Source organism: Erpetoichthys calabaricus, chromosome 11 (assembly GCF_900747795.2).
Source record: "Erpetoichthys calabaricus chromosome 11, fErpCal1.3, whole genome shotgun sequence".
NCBI classification, from domain to species: domain Eukaryota; kingdom Metazoa; phylum Chordata; class Cladistia; order Polypteriformes; family Polypteridae; genus Erpetoichthys; species Erpetoichthys calabaricus.
The window spans coordinates 98,314,652-98,339,718 of NC_041404.2; the positions used below are offsets into that span (position 1 = coordinate 98,314,652).

Consider the following 25,067-nt stretch of genomic DNA (forward strand, 5'->3'; position numbering starts at 1 on the left):
GTGACGTTGGATTGTGTCTTTCACCGTGCTTCAAGATTTACCACACAAAGGACTCATTTTCAGATTATATACTGTTTTTGGCATCATTAGTAGTATTATTATTACTGTTATTTTTGTTATTATTGTTCATTTCATATTATTTTTATTCATATTATTTTTATTCATCTTTACTATTATTTGTATCTTTATTATACTTTTGAGATTTAAAATTTAATTTTTCATGCAAATAAAGTTCAATGCTTTTTACATGTTTTTTTTGGAATATAATTTAACACAAAGAATGTGTATGTTGTTTTTGTAAAGGAGTTATTGCACATTTCATTTCTTAAAAGAAAAACTTAAATGATAGTTCTTAATTTTATATATCCTGATACAGGATACTGCGAGGTCCCTTCATACAAATGTGCTTATATAATATATATCTTTAAATATAATACGCTACCGTGGCTGTTCGTTTGTCTGTCCAGGATTTTAAATCACCTGTAGCTCGCAAACCGTTTGACCTATTAATCTGAAATTTGGTACACATATACTATGTGACGTCTACTATCCACTTTCAGGGTGATGATTGACCTCCAAGGTTACTCCTCTATTTTAATTTTATTGTAGAATCAAGTCTTGGCAGCGGCCAGCAGGGCGGCCGTGCAGCACGTGTACGGGCACCATTCTCATTCCCTGATTTAAGTGTCAGCTTAAGTGAAAAATTAAGGAAAACGTACTAAGTAATTGCAACACAAACACTGAGTTAATCAGTTTTAACGCGAAAAGACACAGACCAAAGAAGAGAAGAAGCGGGCAGAGAAAAGGACGGAGAAAAAAAGAGCTGCTCAGGAGGCAGCAAGTGCATCAACTTCTGAGCAAACTAATGCTAAACGTACAGAAAGAGAGTATGGAAACTATGTATGTTCAAGTCAAGTGTATTCACTACACGTTATCGTGTACCATTTCAACGGCAAATACTACATTCAAAAAGAAGGCATGCCAATGGGATCGCCATTATCAGGACTTCTAGCGGAACTGGTAATGCAGCGATTTGAAAATACGGCTCTATCCCAGTTCACACCCAAAATTTTTGGATACGCTACGTAGACGACACATTAGTCATACAAATGACCAACTGAACGAGTTCTACAACCACATCAACACAATATTCCCTGCAATCCAATTCACAATGGAAAAAGAAATGAACTGATACATCAGCTTCCTGGACATCGACATTGAAAGAAATAATAACGTTACCCTGACCACAAGTGTTTACTGTAAGGAATGCTATGCAGACAAGATATTACACTTCGCCAGAAACCACCCAGTATCTCATAAACAGAGATGTGTTAAAACTCTATTCAGAAGAGTCCACACCCATTGTAATATGAAGGAGACAAAAACGAACGAAAGATACTCTCTCTTCTGTCTTTTCACTTCAAACGGATACCCAAAAACATTCATTAAATAATGCTTACACAGGAGACGCCAAAAAACTCAAACAATCGACTTGAACCAGAAACCCCATTCCACCTGGTACTCACTTCCTTATCATCACAGTGTGTCTGTCTGAAGGTGCAGCACGCATCCTGGCCAAGTCAGGCATCAGAATAGCACACAAACCCACGAACAACCTGCGCACGCTCCTCTTTAATGCTAAAAACAAGAAATCGACAGCAGAAACACGAAACGCAGTTTACAGCATTCCATGTAGTTCTTGCCCAGCAGTATACATAGGACAAACGTTAAAAAGAATCGCAACACGTATACATGAACATCACAATGCCGTCAGAAGGAAGGGCTCATGATCACATACGCATACTAAATCAACAAGACATTCATTTAACTGGGAAAAAGTGCCAGACTGCTGGCTGAATCTTGGCTATCAAACAAGAACGGCATTAACAGACATTTGGACATAAACCCAGCATATGCAAACTTAAGAAGAACATGTTCATAATAAATAAAACATTATAACCAATACCCCCCTCCCCCCTGAACACAATGACTTAGCTCCCCACCCCTCCCCACCTAATTTTTGCTATATATTGCCTTTGATTCCTGTAAGTCTAAGCATTATCCTCTGATGAAGGCCCCTGGCAGGGGCTGAAAGCTCAGGAATAAAAACTACTTTATGATACGTGATTCATTTTCTCCCTTTGTGGATCTCCAGCTGCAAATAGGCAAACCGTATCACAGACCTTCTCTTCCATATTATATATATATATATATATATATATATATATATATATATATCTCAAAAAAATTCAAGGAACATTTTTTAATCAGAGTATAGCATCAAATCAATGAAACTTCTGGGATATTGATCTGGTCAGTTAAGTAGCAGAGAGGGCTGTTAATTAGTTTCAGCTACTTTGGTGTTAATGAAATTAACAACAGGTGCACTAGAAGGGCAAAAATGAGACGACCCCCAAAACAGGAATGGTTTAACAGGTGGAGGCCACTGACATTCTTCTCTCCTCATCTTTTCTGACTTTTTTCACTAGTCTTCCATTTGGCTATGGTCAGTGTCACTACTGGTAGCATGAGGTGATATCTGGACCTTACAGAAGTTGCACAGGCAGTCCAACTTCTCTAGGATGGCACATGAGTATGTGCCATTGCCGGAAGGTTTGCTACTTCTCTGAGCACATTCCCAAGGGCATGGAGGAGATTCCAGGAGACAGGCAGTTACTCTAGGAGAGCTGGACAGGGCCGTAGAAGGTCCTTAACCCATCAGCAGGACTGGTATCTGGTCCTTTGGGCAAGGAGGAACAGGATAAGCACTACCAGAGCCCTACTTCATGAGGGTGGCCTGAGGGCCCGACGTCCTCTAGTAGGCCTTGTGCCTCCATTGGCATTTGCCATAGAATAACAGAATTGGCAGGTCCACCACTGGCATCCTGTGCTTTTCACAAATGAGAGCAGGTTCATCCTGAGCACATGTGACAGATGTGAAAGTGTCTGGAGAAGCCATGGAGGACGTTATGCTGCCTGTAACATCGTTCAGCATGACCAGTTTGGTGGTGGGTACACAGTGATGGTCATATCCATGGAGGGGGACACAGACCTCTACAGGCCAGACAACGGCAACTTGTCTGCCATTAGGTATCGGGATGAAATCCTTGGACCCCGTCAGACCGAATGCTGGTTCAGTGGGCCTGGGCTCCTCCTGGTGCATGGTAATGCCTGGCCTCTTGTGGAGAGATGCAGGCAGTTCCTGGAGGATGAAGGAATTGATTGGTCCCCATACTCGCCTGACCTAAATCCAATAGAACACCTCTGGGACATTACGTTTTGGTCCATCCGACACCACCAGGTTGTACCTCAGACTGTCCAGGAGCTCAGGAAGTGCCTAAATCCAGTTTGGCAAGTGATTCTCTGCCAGACTCTCAAATCAACCCCCACAGGAAAGCCAAATTACCTAGCACGGAAGAAATCAGCTCAACAAATGGTTTTGGGGGAAGGTGTAAAAAGAACTGTGAGACCCCATTGGTCTGAAGTTCGGCTGTTTGGGATTGGTTTGAATCAGAGGCCATTCTGTAGCATAACACCCTACTGGTGTAAGGATTTGGACAAAGAATGCATAAATTCATTTCCTATCTCTCTCTCACCATCATGATCTCACACACTATGAACTAAAATGAAGACCACACTGAGAAGCACAACTAGGCAGCCATATTGAGACAGGCATGCAGCATTTCCTGAAGAAAGCCATAAAATGATGACTTAACGAGATATTTAAATAAACTGCAAGTCTATGTACCACCTGAAACTACATATCAACATTTATCTGGTTGTATGGCTGCCAATATTCAAACATACTTTCCTTATTGTTATTATTTTATGAATATTATCAATAGTACATTTTTTAAGTTGTAACTTAACTCCTGATTGTCTTTTACTCTATGTAATTGCCTGAAGTTATAGAAATGTTTAAGTTTCTTAAGTCTAAAGACCTTTTTTCCCCCCAGTACTTTGCAGTGTTTTTGAAGTATGTCTGTTTATCATAAGAAATTAGAATTTGATCCCAAGTGTTCAGAGATTTTCAGTTCTCCATTGGAAAAAAATACAAAAAACTGCTTTGGGAAAATAAAACAGCAAAGATATGCTTTCAACATGTTTTTCAATATCGCTCTACATTTTTCACTCAAAACACAATGGATTATATACATTGATTTCTTACATCAGGGAATTATGTTGCACTCAAAACAGTTTCTATACAATGAGACAAAGTGGCACATTACATTCCTTGCACTGTTAAACAGTTTCCTGCCAGCAGTTCACACATTTCCTTCACTCAAATGTGGACATAGTACTGGGACCAGTGGTGGTTTGAAGTCCAAACAGACAGCTGAACAGAGTGTGCCCAATTCATTGAACTGTTGAATCCTTTACAGTTGTATTTCAATAGCTCTGTGTCTAACTCTGCAGATCTCATTGTGCAGAATATAACAATTTGTTAGCAATCTCAATAAAATGTACAAATAATGTGCAATACTATAATAGAATTATGTGGTGGGTAGAGTAAAACTAATTTTATCAGAAAGATCAACCCCTCTCATGTGTATATTACACTTAATTATTGGTTTCTGGCATGGAATATCTTTAATAGGTCCCAGTCCATCATCACCATTCACTATCCTTTGCACAGTGTCCCTTGGAATAGGATTCATGTTTAGTATTCATAAAAATGTAGATGTGTATATGTCGATGCAAACAAAATATTTTAAGAGTTTGCTTATCTTCAAACATATCTTCTGAAAAGAATTATTCGTTCAATGCCAAAAAATCTTGTTGGGATAAACTGCCAGAATTACCATTACTATAAAATAATAGCTTTTGTTTGGTGATAAATGCTTTCGGCCATGCCATTTCAATAATGTTGTACACTAGGGGTAGGAATCAGCAGAAACCTGTCACACTGATGTTTGCTTGCCAATTCAGTTAGTATTGCAATTCAAAATTGCAATCTTCTACGTATTGCAATTCAAAATTACGATTTATTGCCGAGTTGACATGTCTACACGATTGGTGGATTAACTGCAGTAGACTACTGATACATGTGATCAAATGGTGCTTGTTACCTCTAGGATAGGGGTACAACACTTTTTCTTGATATACCCACTCTAGGAATTGAATGTTTCGAAATACTAAAACCTGTTCAGTCTTAATAAGTATTGAACCCTGATTAATCATAAACAACTAGGTTTTGTAAATCCTCCATACCCACACTTTTGGGTTTTTAACAAGTGATTACTGATAGGTTTTGTTTAGTTGTGGATTGGCGTCTTTTAGTTTTAGATATTACTATGTAAGAACAGCAGTGTAGTTTGATATGGAATAAAAATTTAAAAGCCACAAATTTCTATACTTTTAATATTTAAAAATTAGTTACATGTGAATTCAGATCAAAGGAAGCATTGACAATTTATACACTACTTTAGGTATTTATTAAAAAAAAAAAAAAAAAAAAAAAAAGAAGAAGGTCAATGTGCTGGCTGAGTCTGTGTCTTGGCATTATCCTTTAGGTTCTTCCTGCTCCTGTATTTATTTTACTTTTAAGAAAGGATAAAAGCTGCTGAATGCTGACAATTCCGTATGAAGCAAAAGCTGTTCACTGTTGATTGATCTTAGTATTCAGTGAAATGTAATGTTAAATGTGTTTATGTTATTGGTGATAAGGAACAATATTCATTTTTGCTCCTCATTGTATATTCTTTTGCATTAATCTGAATTTAAACAATTGTGCACTAAAATGTTCACCCAAACCAAAAATACTGTAACAAATGTGAATTGGCACAGAGAGACAGAGCGGGGTGGTATTGGGGCACACACTGTGCAAACTTCTTGTTGGGTGAGAAAAGGCGCTTTCCCACCTCAGGAACCAGTGACTTCTGTTGCATTCCCACCATAGGAAATTTGGAACATTTGTTGTTCCTTGTATTTGTTTTAGCTCTTATTCCAGGTTATGAACTCTTCGATCACCTAGGAACTGTTGTGTGTGAAACTTGGGCAATGAATTGTGCTGATTGGTTGATGACAATCACTGGCACCATCTTACAAATCTGTTAGTAGTCTGGACTTTAACACTAGAATTACCAAAGCTTACGAAAAAACTCATAAATCCGGCCCACTTTAAATCCACTCACACGTCTCCATTCAGTGTCTTTTGTCTTGTAAATGTGTCAATAATCCCAAGCAGCCTGCTAAACCATTCCCCCGACCACCAGTGTTCAGATCTGGATGGTGTATGTGCCCAAAAAGAAGTCTACCTACATTCTCGTACCATTGCTCGCGTACTAAAGTGTCAGCAGGCATTTTTCATGGCATTACATGTGCAATTTGTGAGCATTCCCTTGTCGATCAAACAGGGGAAGCTCTGCAGTCTACTTGTGACTTTACACTGTAGGAAGACACGTAAATAAATCAACATAAGTAACATTCGATCTGGCTTTTATATAAGTAACATATAAATGCTTCTTATGTAAAGACCATCACAAAACATAATCACAAACAGGAGTTTGCATGATACGTTGGCGAGCTCTGTAAGTCGTACTGTTTCTTTGAAGGACAGGCGATTGGCAGGATGACGCTGGACCTCGTCCTGTATCCAAACGGTGCCATCTTTCGCCAGCTGATGCAGCTGTGTTGTTCTTATATGAGAGTGGACCTTTCTTGCGGGGAGGGCTTCTTTTCTCTTTCTCCGATCTGAGTTCACCTCTGTTATAGCTCGTCTTTATTTGAAAACAGCAGTGTCAGATCAGGGCGAGCATGAACGTGACTGAAAGCATAAAACTGAATAAAAAAAAAAAAAAAAAAAAACGCTAACCTTTACAAGTACCATACATTTACAGCGGCAGTTGGGAGAGGTTTTTGCAGTTTCTCCGGAGGGATGGTATAGCAGGCTGCTTGGGATTATTGACACATTTACAAGACAAACGACGCTGAATGGAGACGTGCAAGTGGATTTAAGGTGGGCCAGATTTACAAGTTTTCTCGTAAGCTTTGGTAATTCTAGTGTTAAAGAATTACCAGTGAAGATGGAGTGCTGCACTTCACACCACATCACTCTTTATAGCCACATCTCTGATGTGCCATGCCTATACACCGCATTGAAGCAATAATGTGTGAAGGTCATCCATGAACTCATGACGGTGATGTACACTGCACCATACAACTGGTGTTTTGTGCCACACACTGCACTGAAGTAATTACCTCCCCCAAGAAGTGGGAAAACACCTAAACACAGAACTCACCAGCTAAGATGCTCTTTTTCACAAAAATTCCAACTTTTTTACATGTGCTTTTCAATCAGTTTCAATTCCAGTGGTAGTTTCAAAGAGGTGGGAAGAAACAGGGTGGGATTACATTGGATCTCAAGTAAGAAGAAAGAGACTTTGAATTGATGCAAATGCTGGACAATACAGAGGAGAACAAGACAGGGTGTGGTGAGATGGGACTTAAACTTTCACATCTGAAGCACTATGAGACAAGAGCAGAGCAGTGGACTTGAAGCAAAGCTGAGCATGGAGAAACATAATAAGCTACTGTGCTTTTCAAGGGCAACTATTTCCAGATTTTGTTTTTTGTGTTTTTGTGTGCGTTTCCCTCACCCAACAACTCCGTGAGTATTGCACACCTTGCGGACCAGTGGCTAGTTTAACACTAGAATTACCAGAGCCTACGAAAAAACTCGTATATCCGGCCCACCTTAAATCGCTTCTTAAATCCGTTCACACCTTTCTGCCAGCATCCTTTGCCCTCTAAATGTGCTGATAAAAGACAAGCTGCCAGCAGCCGGCTATTCCATCCCCCCACAGACTTAGAACGTGAGGGAAGTTTTCCCAGCTCACGCCTTGATTGATTATGTGGGAGTGAAGTGGAGTTTTACAGTGGAAATAAGAGATCATTATTCTAAAGTAATCTGTGTAAACACATTGTTAAAACAGAAACTTTGTCATATTTTAGTAATAAATGTTACAAAATGTAGTAGGCATAAACTATAGAATGTGTAAAGCCCGAGTTCCAAAGATCAAATAAACACTTTCACAAAAGCTTCAAGGACAATACAACAGCCTCCGTGGCGTAGTGCGTTAAGGTTTGCCTCTTAGAGCACAACAGCTCTGCCGCCTCTCAGACCTGAGTTCGATTCCCCGCTAGGGATAAAATGTTGCTTTTTTTTTTCTTCTTTTTAACCTCAAACGGACATAAAATTTATAAATTGGTATGCACTGTCAGTTAATGAGATCATTATATTTTCATGTGGGATGCTCCTTTTAAAATATTTTTTTTAACAATTGAGACTGCAATTAACAGGAACAACTGTCCTTATAACTGTTATTTTTAAGATCCATAACACACAGACAGGCGAGCACTGCGTAATAGGGAGACAGACAGGCAGAGATATATAAATAAACAGGGAAGGCACATGTACTGAAAGAAGAAAAAAGATCAATGTGCGTTGTTCATGTAGCACTGAATGAGCTCACCCGCTCTAACATCACCCCTCCTCTAACCCTTACTTAGAGAGTCAGATGGGGGGGGAGGGGTGATGTTAGAGCGGGTGAGCTCATTCAGTGCTACAGGAACAACGCACGTTGATCTTTTTTCTTCTTTCAGTACATGTGCCTTCCCTGTTTATTTATATATCTCTGCCTGTCTGTCTCCCTATTACGCAGTGCTCGCCTGTCTGTGTGTTATGGATCTTAAAAATAACAGTTATAAGGACAGTTGTTCCTGTTAATTGCAGTCTCAATTGTTAAAAAAATATTTTAAAAGGAGCATCCCACATGAAAATATAACGATCTCATTAACTGACAGTGCATACCAATTTATAAATTTTATGTCCGTTTGAGGTTAAAAAGAAGAAAAAAAAAGCAACATTTTATCCCTAGCGGGGAATCGAACTCAGGTCTGAGAGGCGGCAGAGCTGTTGTGCTCTAAGAGGCAAATCTTAACGCACTACGCCACGGAGGCTGTTGTATTGTCCTTGAAGCTTTTGTGAAAGTGTTTATTTGATCTTTGGAACTCGGGCTTTACACATTCTATAGTTTATGCCTACTACATTTTGTAACATTACTAAAATATGACAAAGTTTCTGTTTTAACAATGTGTTTACACAGATTACTTTAGAATAATGATCTCTTATTTCCACTGTAAAACTCCACTTCACTCCCACATAATCAATCAAGGCGTGAGCTGGGAAAACTTCGCTCACGTTCTAAGTCGGTGGGGGGATGGAATAGCCGGCTGCTGGCAGCTTGTCTTTTATCAGCACATTTAGAGGACAAAGGATGCTGGCGGAGAGGTGTGAACGGATTTAAGAAGCGATTTAAGGTGGGCCGGATATAAGAGTTTTTTCGTAGGCTCTGGTAATTCTAGTGTTAAGGCAACAATTGAAGAACATTTTAAGCAAAAAAAAAAAAAAAAAATCAGTTGATTTCCAATTATCACTAAAATAAGTCAATATACAGTGCATCCGGAAAGTATGCACTGTATAGTGCCCTCCACTATTACTGGCACCCCTTGTAGAAATTAGTAAGAAGGGTTAGAAAAAATATTTTTAACAAAAGCACATGTGATACAATTGTTGCCAGCCTTGAAAAGTAATGTGAAACAATGTAACTGACGCATGTTTCCCATTTAAAATGTACATTATTGACTGGAGTGTACAGGAACTTTCCAGATGAAATCAATGACTTCCTGATTAACTGGGATACAAATGTGAGGAGACACAGAACCAGATTTCCTTAGCCAACCATCATCATGGCAAAGAAAACAGAACACTCAATCCAAATGAGGGAGAAGTTGTGTTGCCCTTCATTTAGCAAATTCTTATATATATATATAAAAAAAAAAAAAAAAAAAAAAAGGCTACTCGCCTAAAAATGCCCATTTCTACAGTTAGGGCAATAAAGTGGTCATCAACTGGAACTGTGACAGACTTGCCTGGAAGAGGACCGAAGTTTATTTTACTCCCACGTACAGTGAGAAGAAGAGAGGCAATAATATCTCCAAGGATCACTGTTGGGGAATTGCAAGAAAAAGTGAAATCCTGGGGTTATGAAGTGTCCAGAACCACCACCAGATGGCATTCGCCATGCCAACAAATTATTTGGAAGGTATGTCAGAAAGAAGCCTTTTCTGTCAGTTATCCACAAACATAAGTGCCTGAAGTTTGTAAAATATTACTACAACTTTAAGTGGAACAGTTTTCTATGGTCTGAAGAAACAAAAATGGAACTTTATGGCAATAAACAAGCAAAGAGAGTTTGGTGTAAAAAGGAAGGTTATAATGAAAAGAACCTTGTCCCAACTGTGAAATATGGTGGAGATTCTGTGATGATGTGGGGCTGTTATTCCTCCAAAGGCTCTGAAAACATTGCTAGGGTACATGGCATATTAGGAGATTGTAAATCAAAATCTGGCTGCCTCAAACAGAAAACTTAAACTGGGTCATCACTGGATCTTCCAGCAGGATAATGATCTGAAACACATGTCCATATCAATTCTGCACTAGTTAAATGACCACAAAATCAAAGTTCTGCCATGGCCATCTCAGTCCTCTGACGTGAACTCTATTGAAAACCTGTGGAGTGAACGGAATAGGAGAGTACATAGGAGAGGGCTTGGGACCCTGGATGATCTGTAGAGATTATGTAATGAACAATGGTCATGGGTGCCGTGCTGTTATATTGGTAAAGAGAGGTTGAACAAAGCATTAAATGCAGTGGTGCCAACAATTGTGGCACATGTGTTATTGTTAAAAATATTTATTTCTTGATAAGGGCTTTGTTTTTCTTTGCATGAATTTGTTTCAGTTAAGAGTCAGATGTGTCTTATTTTTCCACTGCAAGATGATGGTTCTTCAGCAAACTGTTTTTTTTCTAACTCTCCTTACTAATTTTACAAGTCGTGCCAATAATAGTGTAGGGAACTGTATATTAAAGGAATACTCCACTGCTCGACACAGTTTGGTTAATCGTGCTCATTAAGAGATGGTAGCTTACAGTAAACATGATTTTGCTTTCCTGTAAAGAATTATGTGTCTTCTCCCTGATCCCAGTGTAATGTAATATAGATTAAAAAGTATCATGAAACAAACTGTGCCTTAATGCCGCTTGGAAAATAATATCTAAATAAAATGTTGGTTATTAATTCATTGTTTTTCTTTTGGTGGGAAAACCATTCAACATACTTCTTGAACCAAATACTTTAGGTTCTAGAAAACTGATATTCAATGCAATGATTACAAAAAAAAAAAAAAAAAAAAAAAACCTGAATAGATTACGATAGGATCACCTAGCCTGGACACAATCTTACCTGCAAGGTGTGCTCAATTGCATTAGGAAAGTTCTTCAAAGTACAGATGGGTATAGACTTTTCAGGAGGATCCTGGCTAGAACTGTATGACTCTGTCAAGAAGGGAATGACCACTTGCACATTTCCCTTTGTTCCCAATGTGCCAGACTCCAACAAAGGCTTCCGATAATACACACAACGGCGATCCATGTACATTCCTAAAAAAAAAAAAAAAAGATTTAAAACCACATTTTCCATATTTATGAACTACTTTGTCAACACAGTCATCCGCCTTATTAAAAAAATTTAAAAATAAATTTAGCCTAAACCAAGCCTAACAGAATTAGTTTTTCACTGTACAATATAAACAAACTAGAGGGTTGGTTTTATTGTCTTTTTTCATTTAACTCTGAATAACCACAAAACTGAAGGGATATTACAAATTGCTTTCCTTAAATATCCTAATTTATTTATTTTTTAACTCCCACAACAGCTACATTTCTGAACAGGAGCAAATGTGAATTGAGGAGGAACGGCTTTTTTAGATTAAAACATTTTTTTATATGATAGGGCTATGACAATATACAACAAACTACTGAATGATGTAGTAGTTTCCCATCTTGATCATAAAACAAGCAACCTGATGAGGTGTTCCAGAGTTCCAATTCATGCATACTGTATATACTAGAATGTTTGTTCTTCTAAAAGTTTGGCTTCACAGATTTATTTTGGCCTGGGTCACTTAATTCAGAACGCTCACTGAGCACAGAACAGTTAAATTTGTTTAAATGGTAACCAAAATAACCTTGGAGGTTAGAAATGTTAGACTTACTGGCATCAACATTGTCCAATGCATTGGCCACTCCATCTAATCCCTCAAAGAAATCATCATCATAGACTCTCTCTGTGTCTGGTCCAACTCTGTTCTGATGACCAGTGATGTGTATCTGATGATTCATTTGTTTAACTGCAGCAGCGGCAGTCTCCGATTTCATTTTCTGTATCACAGAGACAATGCCCATATTATTAAAGATATAACTTAAAAACAGCTAAGCTGGTCAAAACCCTTATACTCACAGTGACATCCCAAGATCTGAACAGAAACTGTCGGTTTAGATTAGACTTTTCAATGGTGTCCATGTCAGTAACAATGACCTCTCCACCCTCACCACAGGCAAGACCAATCATAGCAAAATTCTTCAGCAGCTCACAACCAATTGCTCCAGCACCAACCTTCAAAGAAAATGTAATAAAATGCATAAAGTGTTTTCATATTTAATCAAATTCCTAAATCCTCACAGGGTTTTTGTTGAGGAGGGGACTAATTTGGAATCCAAAGTAGCCATTCTTTTTCATAAATGGTAATCTGGACTATGCTCTTCCTCTCTAAGTCCACATCAAGTTCCTTGATTTTATTGTACTATGCTGTGTTCCAGAACGACAGCGAGAAGATTCTGAAGGAGAATCGGCGAAATAACTGAAGTGTTTACATAATCAACAAATAAAAAATGTGAATTAAAAAATATTTCAAAGGGAAGAGTAGTTGCTGTTAGCCCTTTAGATCAGGCATGTCAATCTCACTACCATTGGTGGGCCGCTTCGACTGCCATACGTGCGTCAGCAGGCCGCACTATAACAAATACTATTATACTATTATACAAAGTTACTGTAGCTTTCTTTCCAATACTGAAAACTTTAAAAAATGTAACACTTAAAGTTTAAAGAAAAGCAATTTATTTCCATACAGTCACCATACAACAGTGTACAATTAGAGTCTTGGCCTCTTAGCTAGGTCCTTATTATATTATATTCATTGCTTATATAGAAGCCTTACAGTGTGAGATTTATTTCTTTTGTCCCGACACTTGGCATCTCTTGTTAGTAACCAGTTCGTCAATATCAGGCTTGAAATCTCGTGCAGCTGCAACTTTTATGAGGGATGAAAGGTGCTCGACGGTAAGTCTTGAGTGATGTGGGGTTTTTGTAGCTTTCATTAACGAAAACTATTGCTCACAAAGGTAAGTGCTTCCAAACATTGACAGTACTCTCGATGCCAACTTACGGATCTGCACATACGAGGGTGGCAGGTAAGCATGCAAAGCCTGGCACACCAACTTCGTTGTATTTTGCCTTCAGAATAGAATCTGACTGCACTTCAATCAATTCCATTTGGATATTCTCAGGCGCATTCTCAACGTTGTAAGAGAACAGAGCAATGCCCTGTTTGTGTGAACTGAAATCACGAAAATGCTCACTGAGTTCATTGCTCAGTAATTAAAGTTGGAAAACAAATCCTACAAAAATCAAATTTTACTTTACTAAGTTTACTTCAAAGTTTATATTGTAAAATAAGCCGATATGCAAAAAGCCACCCGACCCACAATAATTTTACAAACTCAAAATCACAAAAATATGTTAATATTAACATCTCACCAACTTCTCGCGTTCACTTCAGATCTTCAGCTGTAGCCTGCACTAACTGTTCGTTACAATACTAGCACAAAATTACATGAAACTAGAGCAAAAAAAACGTGAAAATATGCGGGCTATTACTACTCGTGATGGTCAGTTCTGCCCAGTGGCCAGTCTCAGCAGCCCAGTCAGTACTGTAGCCTTAGCAGGGGCGGCTCTAGGCTCGTGGCGGCCCTGAGCAGAGAAAGAATCGGTGGCCCCTTCGCCTGGCAATGTCAATATGGAATCTTATGCACAGCGGATGGCCACATCCGTTGTGGACACTGCATAGCCGCCTCGTGCTCATGACACGCTTCAATATACGCGTGTCCGTAACTTGAAAACCAAGTGGCGGCCCATGATATTCTCATTACGGCAGAACGTTATAATACTACATATAGCTTACTGCTCTGACTCTAGCGACATCTGTAAATACAGCGTACTAATTAACAAGAAACACAATGTTTTTTGGCCACATTGCTGTCAGCTGTGTCGTTATTTTCTCTTTCTGTTTTATATTCAATATATATTGGCGTGGCGGCCCCTGGGATTTGGTGGCACTGTGCAGGTGCACAGTTTGCACATGCCTAAGGCCGCCCCTGCTGCCCGCTGCTGCAGCCTAGCACTTCAGTTGTGACGCTGCGTCTCATTAACTTTGGTCAAGGCTCGTGGCTATACTAGCAGATGACGTTTCTGGTACCGTAATGCCATGGGAAAACGCGCTTTTGTCAGAAGGCAGAAGTAAGAAAAGGCAATAAGTAACACCGAAGATGCAGAATGATTCAATCACAAACGGCAGTAATCATTTTGTACAAGTTCAGTGCTAACTAGGATCTGTCATGGGGGCCGCGTGTTTGACATACCTGCTTTAGATCATACCGAAATTATAAAGAGACCTGCAAATGTAACAGTTTGTAATTATTTCTAATGCCCTTATACCACTTTAAAACCATGGACAGCTAGTGAGGAAAAACATTACATTCTTTAAAAAAAAAAAAAAGTATTTACATTGACACACAAAAACTACAAGGTCAAGATCAAAAACTTAAAAACAAAAATCATATACTATAAATTGAACCAATACTCCCATGACTGTCTCAACATTGAGTTCTGGTAATCATCTAAAATTTGCTAACCTTTTCATGTTTAAAATTAAAATCACTTAAACACTTTTTCACCAAGAAACAAGTAGTTGTGCTGAAAAAGCATGTATAGATTATGCTGCATAAAAGCTAAAGAGACAACTTGCTTGAAACAATCTCTCAAATTGTTTAGCTTGTAAGCCGACTAAAAAAATTTGTTGCTGGCTGCAAAGGATGAACTGGGAACAGCAACCAGTATTAGACATAAAGCCTTTTCATGTATACACTGTGGGAGATCTCTGATTCATGTTCCTGCCAGGAGGCCAGAACTATGAAGAGATCTGTTCAAGTGGTGGAAGTCTACACAAGTCAACTTTCACTTTCTCGGTTAGTAACTGGAACACAGTGATAACATTATTCACTTTCTAATAAGATAAGGGTAATAGAAGATGCATACATACTAAGTGTATATAAATCTATGTCAACTTGGTTTGATTTTTTATTCTCTCAATTTGAAAAAATGACACTTGTACAATCGGCTTGCTTAATACTTATCAAAACATTTGACACAAGGAATATTATTTTTTAAGACTGGATATTAAATGTTCTTTTAAGAGTCCAGGGGTCTGTTCCAAAAAGCAGGATTAGTGTGAAATCTTTGTTTAAGTCTGAATTTATGGCAATCGGTCTCAGAATACCTGGATTAAGCCAAACCTGTGTTTTTGGAAGACATTAAGCCAGAATTACGTGATCCATGAGATCAAAGATGCAGATAACTCACTAATCCTGCTTTATGAAACTGGCTCAGGATTTGCCTGTCCCAGAGAAAAAGATCCGAGGAAATCCAGCTCAATTACTTGTGCAACTAAAGCTCTGAAACTAACCTGCAAAAGTTCAGATTTAACGTGAAGGATAGGGGCTTTTCCAGCCTCAATAATTAAGATGCAGAGCACCGAATCATAAGATCAAAGTCTGTAAATGTCCTGTCAAATGCTGATCTTAGCTGCACTATATAGGAAGATAAAAAAAAGAAACTATGAAATGTCGAAACTCTCATGCTCTTCCTAAACTAACAGTTGATACAATTACTTTGTCAAATACTGTGCAGAAAAAAGCTATCAGATCGCGATAAGACATTCCGACTAGGGAATCCAATCCCGGGCTCCCGGTAGGGACGTTTTTCATTCCCGGGAATGACACTGCTATAATTCCCGGGAAAACGAGAACGGCCAAGCTCGCATATATAGCGTGTAAAAGTGTAAAAATTGATCAAGAAATAACAGTTATAGTTGAAAATAATTAAGGTGGCACCATTGCTGCAGCTTGCACTTCATCAGACAACAGCTTTGAACAGCAACTTGCAATTGCAATGCGTCAGTCTGTTGCATCCGCATTATCTGTGCCAAGAAACTTGCCATCACAGAATGATGACAAGAAACTGGATGCATCAGTAAAAGCTGAAATGGCGGTGTTTCAGAGCAAGAGCAGGCGTTGTTTAGAACAAGTGTATCAGTATCTGATGATTGTGCCGCCTACTTCAGTGGAGGCAGAGCGTGTTTTCTCAGCAGCAGGCGTACTTCTGCATGAAGGTGCGCTCTTGCCTGGACGACCACACGCTGGACACGTTAATAATAATAACAATTCATTACATTTATATAGCGCTTTTCTCAGTACTCAAAGCGCTATCCACACAGGGAGGAACCGGGAAGCGAACCGACAATCTTCCACAGTCTCCTTACTGCAAAGCAGCAGCACTACCACTGCGCCACCTGTGAGGACATTGTGCTTTCTACACTCTTATTACCGCAACTAAAGATACATGTACTTATATGACAGCATGAACTGCTTGTAGATAAGGTTAGTCTTTTATTTGTGTCAACATACTGCAGTAGTTTTATTAAAAATAAGTGTCGGTTGTTCTAAAACCGTTCACATGTGAAATGACCATGCACTGTGTCATCCCCGAATTCCCAGGAATGGATAAACCTAAGTGTCTATGTGAACTTTACCACTTTACACTAATTACCAAAGCCTACAAAAAAACTCGTAATCCCGGCCCAATTTAAATCCCTTCTCATCTCTCCGTCAGTGTCTTCTGTGTTGTGTGTCAATCAGCAAAAGCAGCAAGCAGCCTGCTGTCCCATCCCCCCACCAACACAGAAAGTACTCTCAGCTCAAGTCTGTTTACTTGCGTGTAAGTTGTCTGGAGTTGTATAGTGTAAGTAATATATCATTATTTGGAATACATGCATTTCATGTGTGTTCCGTGTCTACAACAATCTATGTAAACACATCGTTAAAACAGAAATGTTTTTCATGTTTTAGTAATAATTGACAAAATGTAGACAAGAACTGTATAATGTGTGAAGCCTGAAGTCCAAATATCAAACACTTTCACAAAAGGTACAATTATAACAAAACAAGTGTGCTTTTATTCAAGAATATAACTGCAGAAAAAGAACTAGCATTAGGTGCGACATTGACATGGTCTTAACACAAACGCTTTTAAGTGCAGTGGTAAGAACTGCTGACTCGTAATGAAGAGGTTCATGTTTCAATCCCGGACTCCTCCGTTTTGAGTAGTGATCTGCTCTTATTCTTACTACTAGGGGGCTCCGCCCCCTGCTCGCTTCGCTCGCCAACCCCTGGTGTTGGGAAATTACAAAGAGATGTATGAATGAGATATAGCATAGTGTGAAGGTGTAGATGACGCAGATAGGAAGCCAACAATAAAGTGTTTGGCACAGTGTAAAGGTTTATTGGAAAATTTCTTTGTAAACAACATTAGTAGTAAAGATGGTGTCTTGTCCGTGAATGAGTTTTCCTTGGAATGGAGCATTTATGACCTTAACTTTAACGTCAGATGAACGTCGAAGTTGTGAGAAGGCCACATAAAGTTGTCCATGTACAAAAACGGGCTCAGATAGGTAGATGCCAACCTTGTGCATTGTTTGTCCTTGTGATTTGTTGATGGTCATGGCAAAGGCAGGTTTAATGGGGGAATTGTTTCCGTTTAAGTGTAAAAGGTAATTCCAGGTCAGAACTTGTAAGGTCAATTTTAGGAATTAGAACAGTATTGTTAGCATGTGATCCTGTAAAAACTGTTGCTTGAATAACATTGTGTGTTATGGTGTAGACGGACTAAATGTGTACTATTGCATAAACCCTGTTTAGTGTTAAGGTTTCTTAATAGCATGAGTATTGTTTCGTTTTTAAGGCTAAGACTGTGTTGTGGTAATCCGGCTGGGTTAATAGTGTTCAAATATGCTAAGGGGAAATTAAGATGGTCATTGTCGTCATCAGAGTCAACTTTGTCAGAGCTTAGAAAGAGGTGTGACTCTCCAGGAAGTAATGAAATGACCTGGTTATTAATGTGATCAACAGTAATATTTTTTGGACATAATATACTTCGTTGTGTTAAAAGGGGCATTTGGTCTAATGAGACCGCTGTTCCAAATATCTCCGTAAGTAAATCGTCGCAGATGAAGGGTTGAGGAATTGTAATAATATCTGGGTGAAGTCCATCTGTATTGGTGAGTGTACAATGTTCTAGTTGTAATAACCAATTGTTATATTCGGGATGTGGAGGTTTTAGAAGCGCGCCGAGGTGAATTTTTTTTTTTTGATGCGGGTTCGTGTTTGTGGTCCCGTTACTCGAGCCATCTAGTTTTGTATCCGTGATCATGAATTGATGACTTGTTTGATCTTTATCGTTAGGAATATGGATAAGTAATAAGTAGGATCGAACTCACTGTTAATATGCGGACTGTTCGTTTCTTCGTATTATCACCAATCAGGTCTCGCGCCTGTATATGTATTGTAGTTTCGGTCTCGTGTTGTTTATATGACGTCGTCGCGTATTTTAAGGTGGACTGAATAATAGCTGAGCGCATGGCATGTGGAGCAATAGGTAAGCACTGTCTAAAATCTACTCCTAATAAAAGTACCTTTCCTTCAAAGGGAATATTATTATTCATCAACGCAATGCCAATTGTCCACGTATTTTAAGGTGGACTGAACAATAGCTGAGCGCATTGTACGTGGAGTAATAGTTAAGCACTGTCTAAAATCTCCTCCTAATAAAAGTACCTTTCCCCGCAAAGGGAATATTATTATTCATCAACGTTTGTAGAAGTTTATCAATGGTATTGAGTAAGTGACTGGATGCCATTGTACATTCATCTATAATTAGTGTGGCAAGACGGATGTCACGTGCATTGTCACTGTGCATTGTCATAGTGGATACCGATGTTTCTGTGATTGGGACCGGTATTTGGAATAAGGAGTGACGTGTTTTTGGAGCCGAGACATTTTTTCTTCCGCGGTTTCAGAAGCGCTTTGTAGGTGCCGACGTGATTTGTGCATATTTGCGTTCTTGATTTGTTTCAGGGTGCACAGTTCCAATGCGATGTAATATTTGTGCACATACGGGAAAGCAGTATGGGTCATTGCCTTTTGGTGACCTGATATTTACTCCGGTAGATGCAAAATCAAATGAAGTATTGTAGGATGTAATGCAGTTCATAAAGTTTTTACTTTCAGGTACTTCGTTAGTTAGAAGCTTCTGTAGATCTGCAGGAAATGAATGTAAAGGAGGCAGTGTAATTTGACTTTTTTGACAACAACGTGTAAATTCATTACTTGTATTGCCATTTGTTTCTGCAGGGAAGTTAAGTGAATGACAATGATTGCAAATGACATTCATTAATCCCAATGAATTTTCATGAAAAGTGGACTTATTATTGAACGCGCTGTCAGCTAACTGGCGCAATCGTTAGTGTGGTCGTGGGTCTGAATCGTCCTTTTTGTGTACGTTTCGCGTGCTATGTCCGTAGTCTGTCCCGTTTCGTGTCCAATGGGCTTTGTGTGGCACTGGCGGCTTGTTTTTTTTTGTGTGCTGGGGGGCTTGTTGCCTGAGTTTTTATTTCTGTTAGTGGAGGGGGGTGTTTGTGTGTCGTGGGGCTGAATCGTCCTTTTTGTGTGCGAACCGTTTCGTGTGCTATGTGTGCCTGCGTGCGACTCCTTTGTTTTTGGTGTCCTAGGGGGTGCGTGGCCTCATTTCTTATTTCAGTTACTGGAGGGGGGCTTTGGGTGTCGCGGGTCTCAATCCTCTTCTTTGTGTGTGTCCCGTTTCGTGTGCAATGGCTTCGTGCGTTTACGTTGCATTCCATCCGGCCGGTTTCCGTTGCTTGGGGGGGGTGGGGGGTTCGTGGGGCGCCTGCGCAGTACGTCTTTTGTGGCCACGGCCCATGGCCGGATGTCCCTGCGTCCATCCGGTTTAGCATTCTCAGTTAGTAATATGGATCATAGAATAAAAACATACATTGATTTGAGTCTGTAACAGCCGGTGTAAATTTATGATACTCGTAAAGGTCAGCGTTTTTTTGTTTTTTTTTTTTAATATATATTCAGTTTTATTCTCTCAGTCACGTTCATGCCAGCCCTGATCTGACACTATTGTTTTCAAATAAAGACGTGCTATAGCAGTGGTGAACTCAGATGAGGACGAGGGTTCTACATCGGAGAAAGAGAACACAAGAACGCAAGAAACGTCCACTCACATAAGAAAGCCGCTGCTGCACCAGGCATAAAGGTGAAAGATGGCACAGTTTGGATGCAGCAACAGGTCGGGCGTCATCCTGCCAGTCAGTCTGCCCCACACCTGTCAACAAGTTTTTTCATAGGCTTTTGGTAATTCTACTGTTAATACATCCAAACAACCTTCTAAATTATGACATTAACTTTCAAGCAGCATCTGTGCTCTCTGTCACAAACACACACAATATTCCATCTTTCCGACACAGAAATAACCACCATCAAAAGAGGAATTCTACAATCAAATTTAAGCCACTGTAGCATTTCTGAACAAAACCAACTGAAAATAGACTGGCTGGTGGAGCAAGGAATTGTAGTCTGTGGTTGATCAGCTGTTCAACTCAACTCAGAAGGTCTTATAAATTTTGCCCTGAGCATGCGTTAATCTGGATCAACCTATCTGGGATAGTATTGGCCCACTGAAATCCTATGTTCAGAAACCAGCAAAACCTCTGGTGCAAAATCATGCTAAAGCAAATCGGACTTCTTTTAGAGATCCAGGGTAAACTAATTACTCTTTCTGGAAGAGGCCCCTGGTCTTTCAGCCAGGTAGATATACAGTAATCCCTCGCTATATCGCGCTTCGACTTTTGCGGCTTCACTCTATCGCAGATTTTATATGTCAGCATATTAGATATATATCGCAGACTTTTTGCTGGTTCGCGGATTTCTGCGAACAATGGGTCTTTTAATTTTCTGGTACATGCTTCCTCAGTTGGTTTGCCCAGTTTGATTTCATACAAGGGACGCTATTGGCAGATGGCTGAGAAGCTACCCCAACTTACTTTTCTCTCTCTCTCTCTTGCTCTGACATTCTCTGCTCCTGACGGAGGGGGTGTGAGCAGAGGGGGTGTTCGCACACCTAGACGATACGGACGCTCGTCTAAAAATGCTGAAAGATTACCTTCACGTTGCTCCCTTCTGTGCAGCTGCTTCGTGAAGCGACATGCTGCACGGTGCTTCGCATACTTAAAAGCTCGAAGGGCACGTATTGATGTTTGATTGATTGTTTTTATCTGTCTCTCTCTCTCTCTCTCTCTGACATTCTCTGCTCCTGACGGAGGGGGTGTGAGCTGCTGCCTTCTTTGCAACTGGCTTTGTGCGGCGGTGCTTCGCATACTTAAAAGCTAAACAGCCCTATTGATTTGTTTGCTTTTCTCTGTCTTTCTGACAGGCTTTGCTCCTGACGCGCACTCCTTTGAAGAGGAAGATATGTTTGCATTCTTTTAATTGTGAGACGGAACTGTCATCTCTGTCTTGTCATGGAGCACAGTTTAAACTTTTGAAAAAAGAGACAAAATGTTTGTTTGCAGTGTTTGAATAAAGTTCCTGTCTCTCTACAACTTCCTGTGTTTCTGTGCAAATCTGTGACCCAAGCATGACAACATAAAAATAACCATATAAACATATGGTTTCTACTTCGCGGATTTTCACCTTTCGCGGGGGGTTTTGGAACGCAACCCCCGCGATCAAGGAGGGATTACTGTACGATAATGAAGGCTAATCTATTTCTCAAGTGCCTTTTAATTTCCTCACATCATGTCTACATCGGTTTACTCCATTCCATGTAACTCATGTGAGGAAATTGTGACATACAGTAAATCTTCTGCACGACTGCCAAGGTGCTGAATTAATTTAAGGATAAGTTAGTTTTTGTATATAAACCCTTCACATTGGTTACTTTCAGGTAAGAGACAACCAATAGCCAAAACATTAGCTGGGTACAGTCAAACTATCAGGTTAAGCAATACAAATCTTGGAATCTAAAGTATTACATATTATACTTATGGTTCAATTTCTGTTTCTGTGATGGAAACTATGCTTATTCCACAGGACCTGTGGAGATCTTTGTGTGTTTTTGATTTATTGTCCAAATACTTCTACTGGCTTTTTGCATCTCATCTGTTTCAGTCTGCAATGCAGTTTACATTCTTGTGGGTTTCATAAACAGCATTATTCATTTGCTACCATTGAAATTACAGCTACTGGGCAGTCAGTGACTAGTCAACATCCTTCTTCCATGGACACGCTGTTTTGCATACTCATTCTCAGTTGCTCAACTTGTCCCTCAGCAACACTGTCCTCAAAGAAGCAAAGAGTTCCAGCTCTGTTTACAGACAATCTTATGGTCAGGTGTCAAGCAACCATCTGGAGGAGATAGCTTGCTCCAGCCTTTGCTGCAATGTAGCTTGCAACCATAACTTAACTGAGTGGCTACTTTATTAGTTATATCTATTCTCTCCATGTAATGAGTACTTTGGATAACTCAGGAAGCATTACATTAACAGATAATACAATGTGTGTGTGTGAAAAATAGAATGAAAAATTACCTTGACTGATAAGCTCCTTTGAAGAAAAACCAAAAAAAGGTACCTAATATATAATGGAGATGTGTGTACTTTAGTGGCACACATTAGGTATCTTACCCTCAGTAATGAGTTGATCACTATGTTATTCTCGATATTTGTAGTAATTTTGTGGGATCACTGAATGCACAAACAACGGTTTACACTATACCTCATACCATACCTAATGCTTTCAGCTAACCCTCACTTTATCAGCAGCAGAGGAGCAATGTTATTGAATGTGCAAAGACCTTGTGTTTAAAGATTTACAGGGTTCAAGAGGGCAGCAATCACTTAGGCATGTACAATGCCTAAGGGAAAGTAAGGGAATTTAAAATAAAATAAATAAATAAAAATAAAGGGAAAGTTCTTCACTGCAGTTATGGTGCATGTAAAGCAGCAAGAAAAATGTGTGAAAATATTGAACAGCAAATAGGGGTTCTTAGAGGTCAGTAGATATTAAACTACTATAGTTCCTTTATACTTATTTTTAAATTTGTAAGTTAAAAAATGAATTGAAATGATTAAACAGTCTTGTTTGACATTGGAGACAAGTGTCCAGGAGATCTACATCTATAGAATATGCCTACTAATCTAGCAACCAAGCTCATAGTTACTGAACATGAGAAGGTAGTTAGCCTGCAATGTACTAGAGAATTGGAAAAATCTGCCCAGATGTCCTTCCAAGAATGCTAACCCATAAAGTAGTGTGAGGATTCTCAAAACAACAGTAAGAGACAGATGAGTCACAGCTGGATATAAGAACATGGAAGTCTCCATCCATTCTTAGAAATTTTTGACTAATAATGCCAAGGAGGGTAGGCATATGTTTTATATGTCAGGTTTACATCATTGTTGCTGTTTCTAATATATGGTATAAAATGAACAGCATAGTATATAATGAGGGAAATTGTAAGGGCTGAATCTTTAAGCAAATGCAGACAGAAGGCAACATGACAGTAGTGTCACTTCTTAGAAACTGAGGGGAAATCGCTACTGTGGATTCCGGCTGTTACTTTTAAACAAGTTCTTACACTAGATACAGCTGGTACTTGGCTATAGTTAAATTTTGCACCAATATTACAAAGTCTTCTTCACAAAAAGAATTCTAAACATACAAAATAAGTTACCAAGCACTGTGAAAGACAGTAATACTCTTGAGAACTATGTTTGATGTCAGGTGATTAGAGATTTATTGATTATGTTAGGTAGAATGTTCTAAGTGTTTCAAATGATCACATCCAGACAGATATTGCAGGTCACTTTCAATAAGGCACAAGGAAGCTACCCAACCCCCAAGTGTACATCTTAAAAATATTTTGACTGAAATGCCCTAAAATATCAAACAAATATTTTCATAATATAAATTCTAAAATTACTTAAGTTTACTCTGTTCTTGAAAGGTTTTCAAAAACAAATTTAACAGGGAAAAAGTGAGTGCTACACCTAGGTAACTGTCCTTATAGAAACTTCCTGAGTTATCCAAGTAATTCAGCAACAGTTAATTTAGCCTTTTATTTGCTAAGCTGAAAAACATTGGGCACCTGTTGGCTGACTGTAAAATAGGTGATAAGCAAACAACTTACCAAAAAATATCTTTGCTTTGACAGCTTCTCCTGAATCTTGGATCCAAACACAGCAATCTGTCCATCATACCGACTGTTTCTCTGTATGCATGAAGACAAAATGAGGCAAATTAATTAAATCTGCCAACTTGCCATTTCAACAATAGCGACATGGCACTGATCTTTAAGGGAGGGCCATGAATTTGATAAAAATAATACAATCAGACAGTTAAATACTGAAATATGTATTCAGTCTGGCAGCAGAAAACGTTTTTGAAAGCACTTAAACATTTATAAATTACCAGCACTAAAAATAAAAACATCTTAAAATCCTTCTACATTCTTATGATGTCCGGTCTTGAACTATATTTGTTGCATTTTAAGCCAGGAATATACTTAATGCTACATGACATGTGAGCTTCAGAAGCCTGCTGCTACACAAGCATTAAAATTCTTGACAACATGCTCAGAGGATGTGTCAAAAGAATGCTGGGAACGCACAAGTGTTTTGAGTTTGAAGAATAAACCAGAGCTAAAAGTATGCTGCTACTTTAACAATTTATAATGTACATAACATTGTCAAATCAGTATCTATACATCATAACATACTTATTTTTTTATACATGCCTGTTAAATTTTTTAAATTAAAGAAACAATGAAAAAAATAGATGTTATATACAAACAGAATAAGTGCCTTCTAGTTACTGGAGAAGTTTGTAGGTCTACATTTTCTGTTTAAAATT

At 39.0% G+C, this 25,067-nt stretch overlaps 1 protein-coding gene across 1 annotated transcript in view; it reads right to left on the bottom strand.

Annotated features, from left to right (window-relative positions):
• Positions 1-25,067, bottom strand: part of uba1 (ubiquitin-like modifier activating enzyme 1) — a 331,255-nt gene that overhangs the window by 96,184 nt on the left and 210,004 nt on the right. Inside the window, 4 exon segments of the mRNA XM_051933534.1 lie at positions 11,308-11,504; positions 12,119-12,284; positions 12,364-12,519; positions 24,346-24,426. Coding sequence (XP_051789494.1) covers positions 11,308-11,504; positions 12,119-12,284; positions 12,364-12,519; positions 24,346-24,426 — 600 coding nt within the window.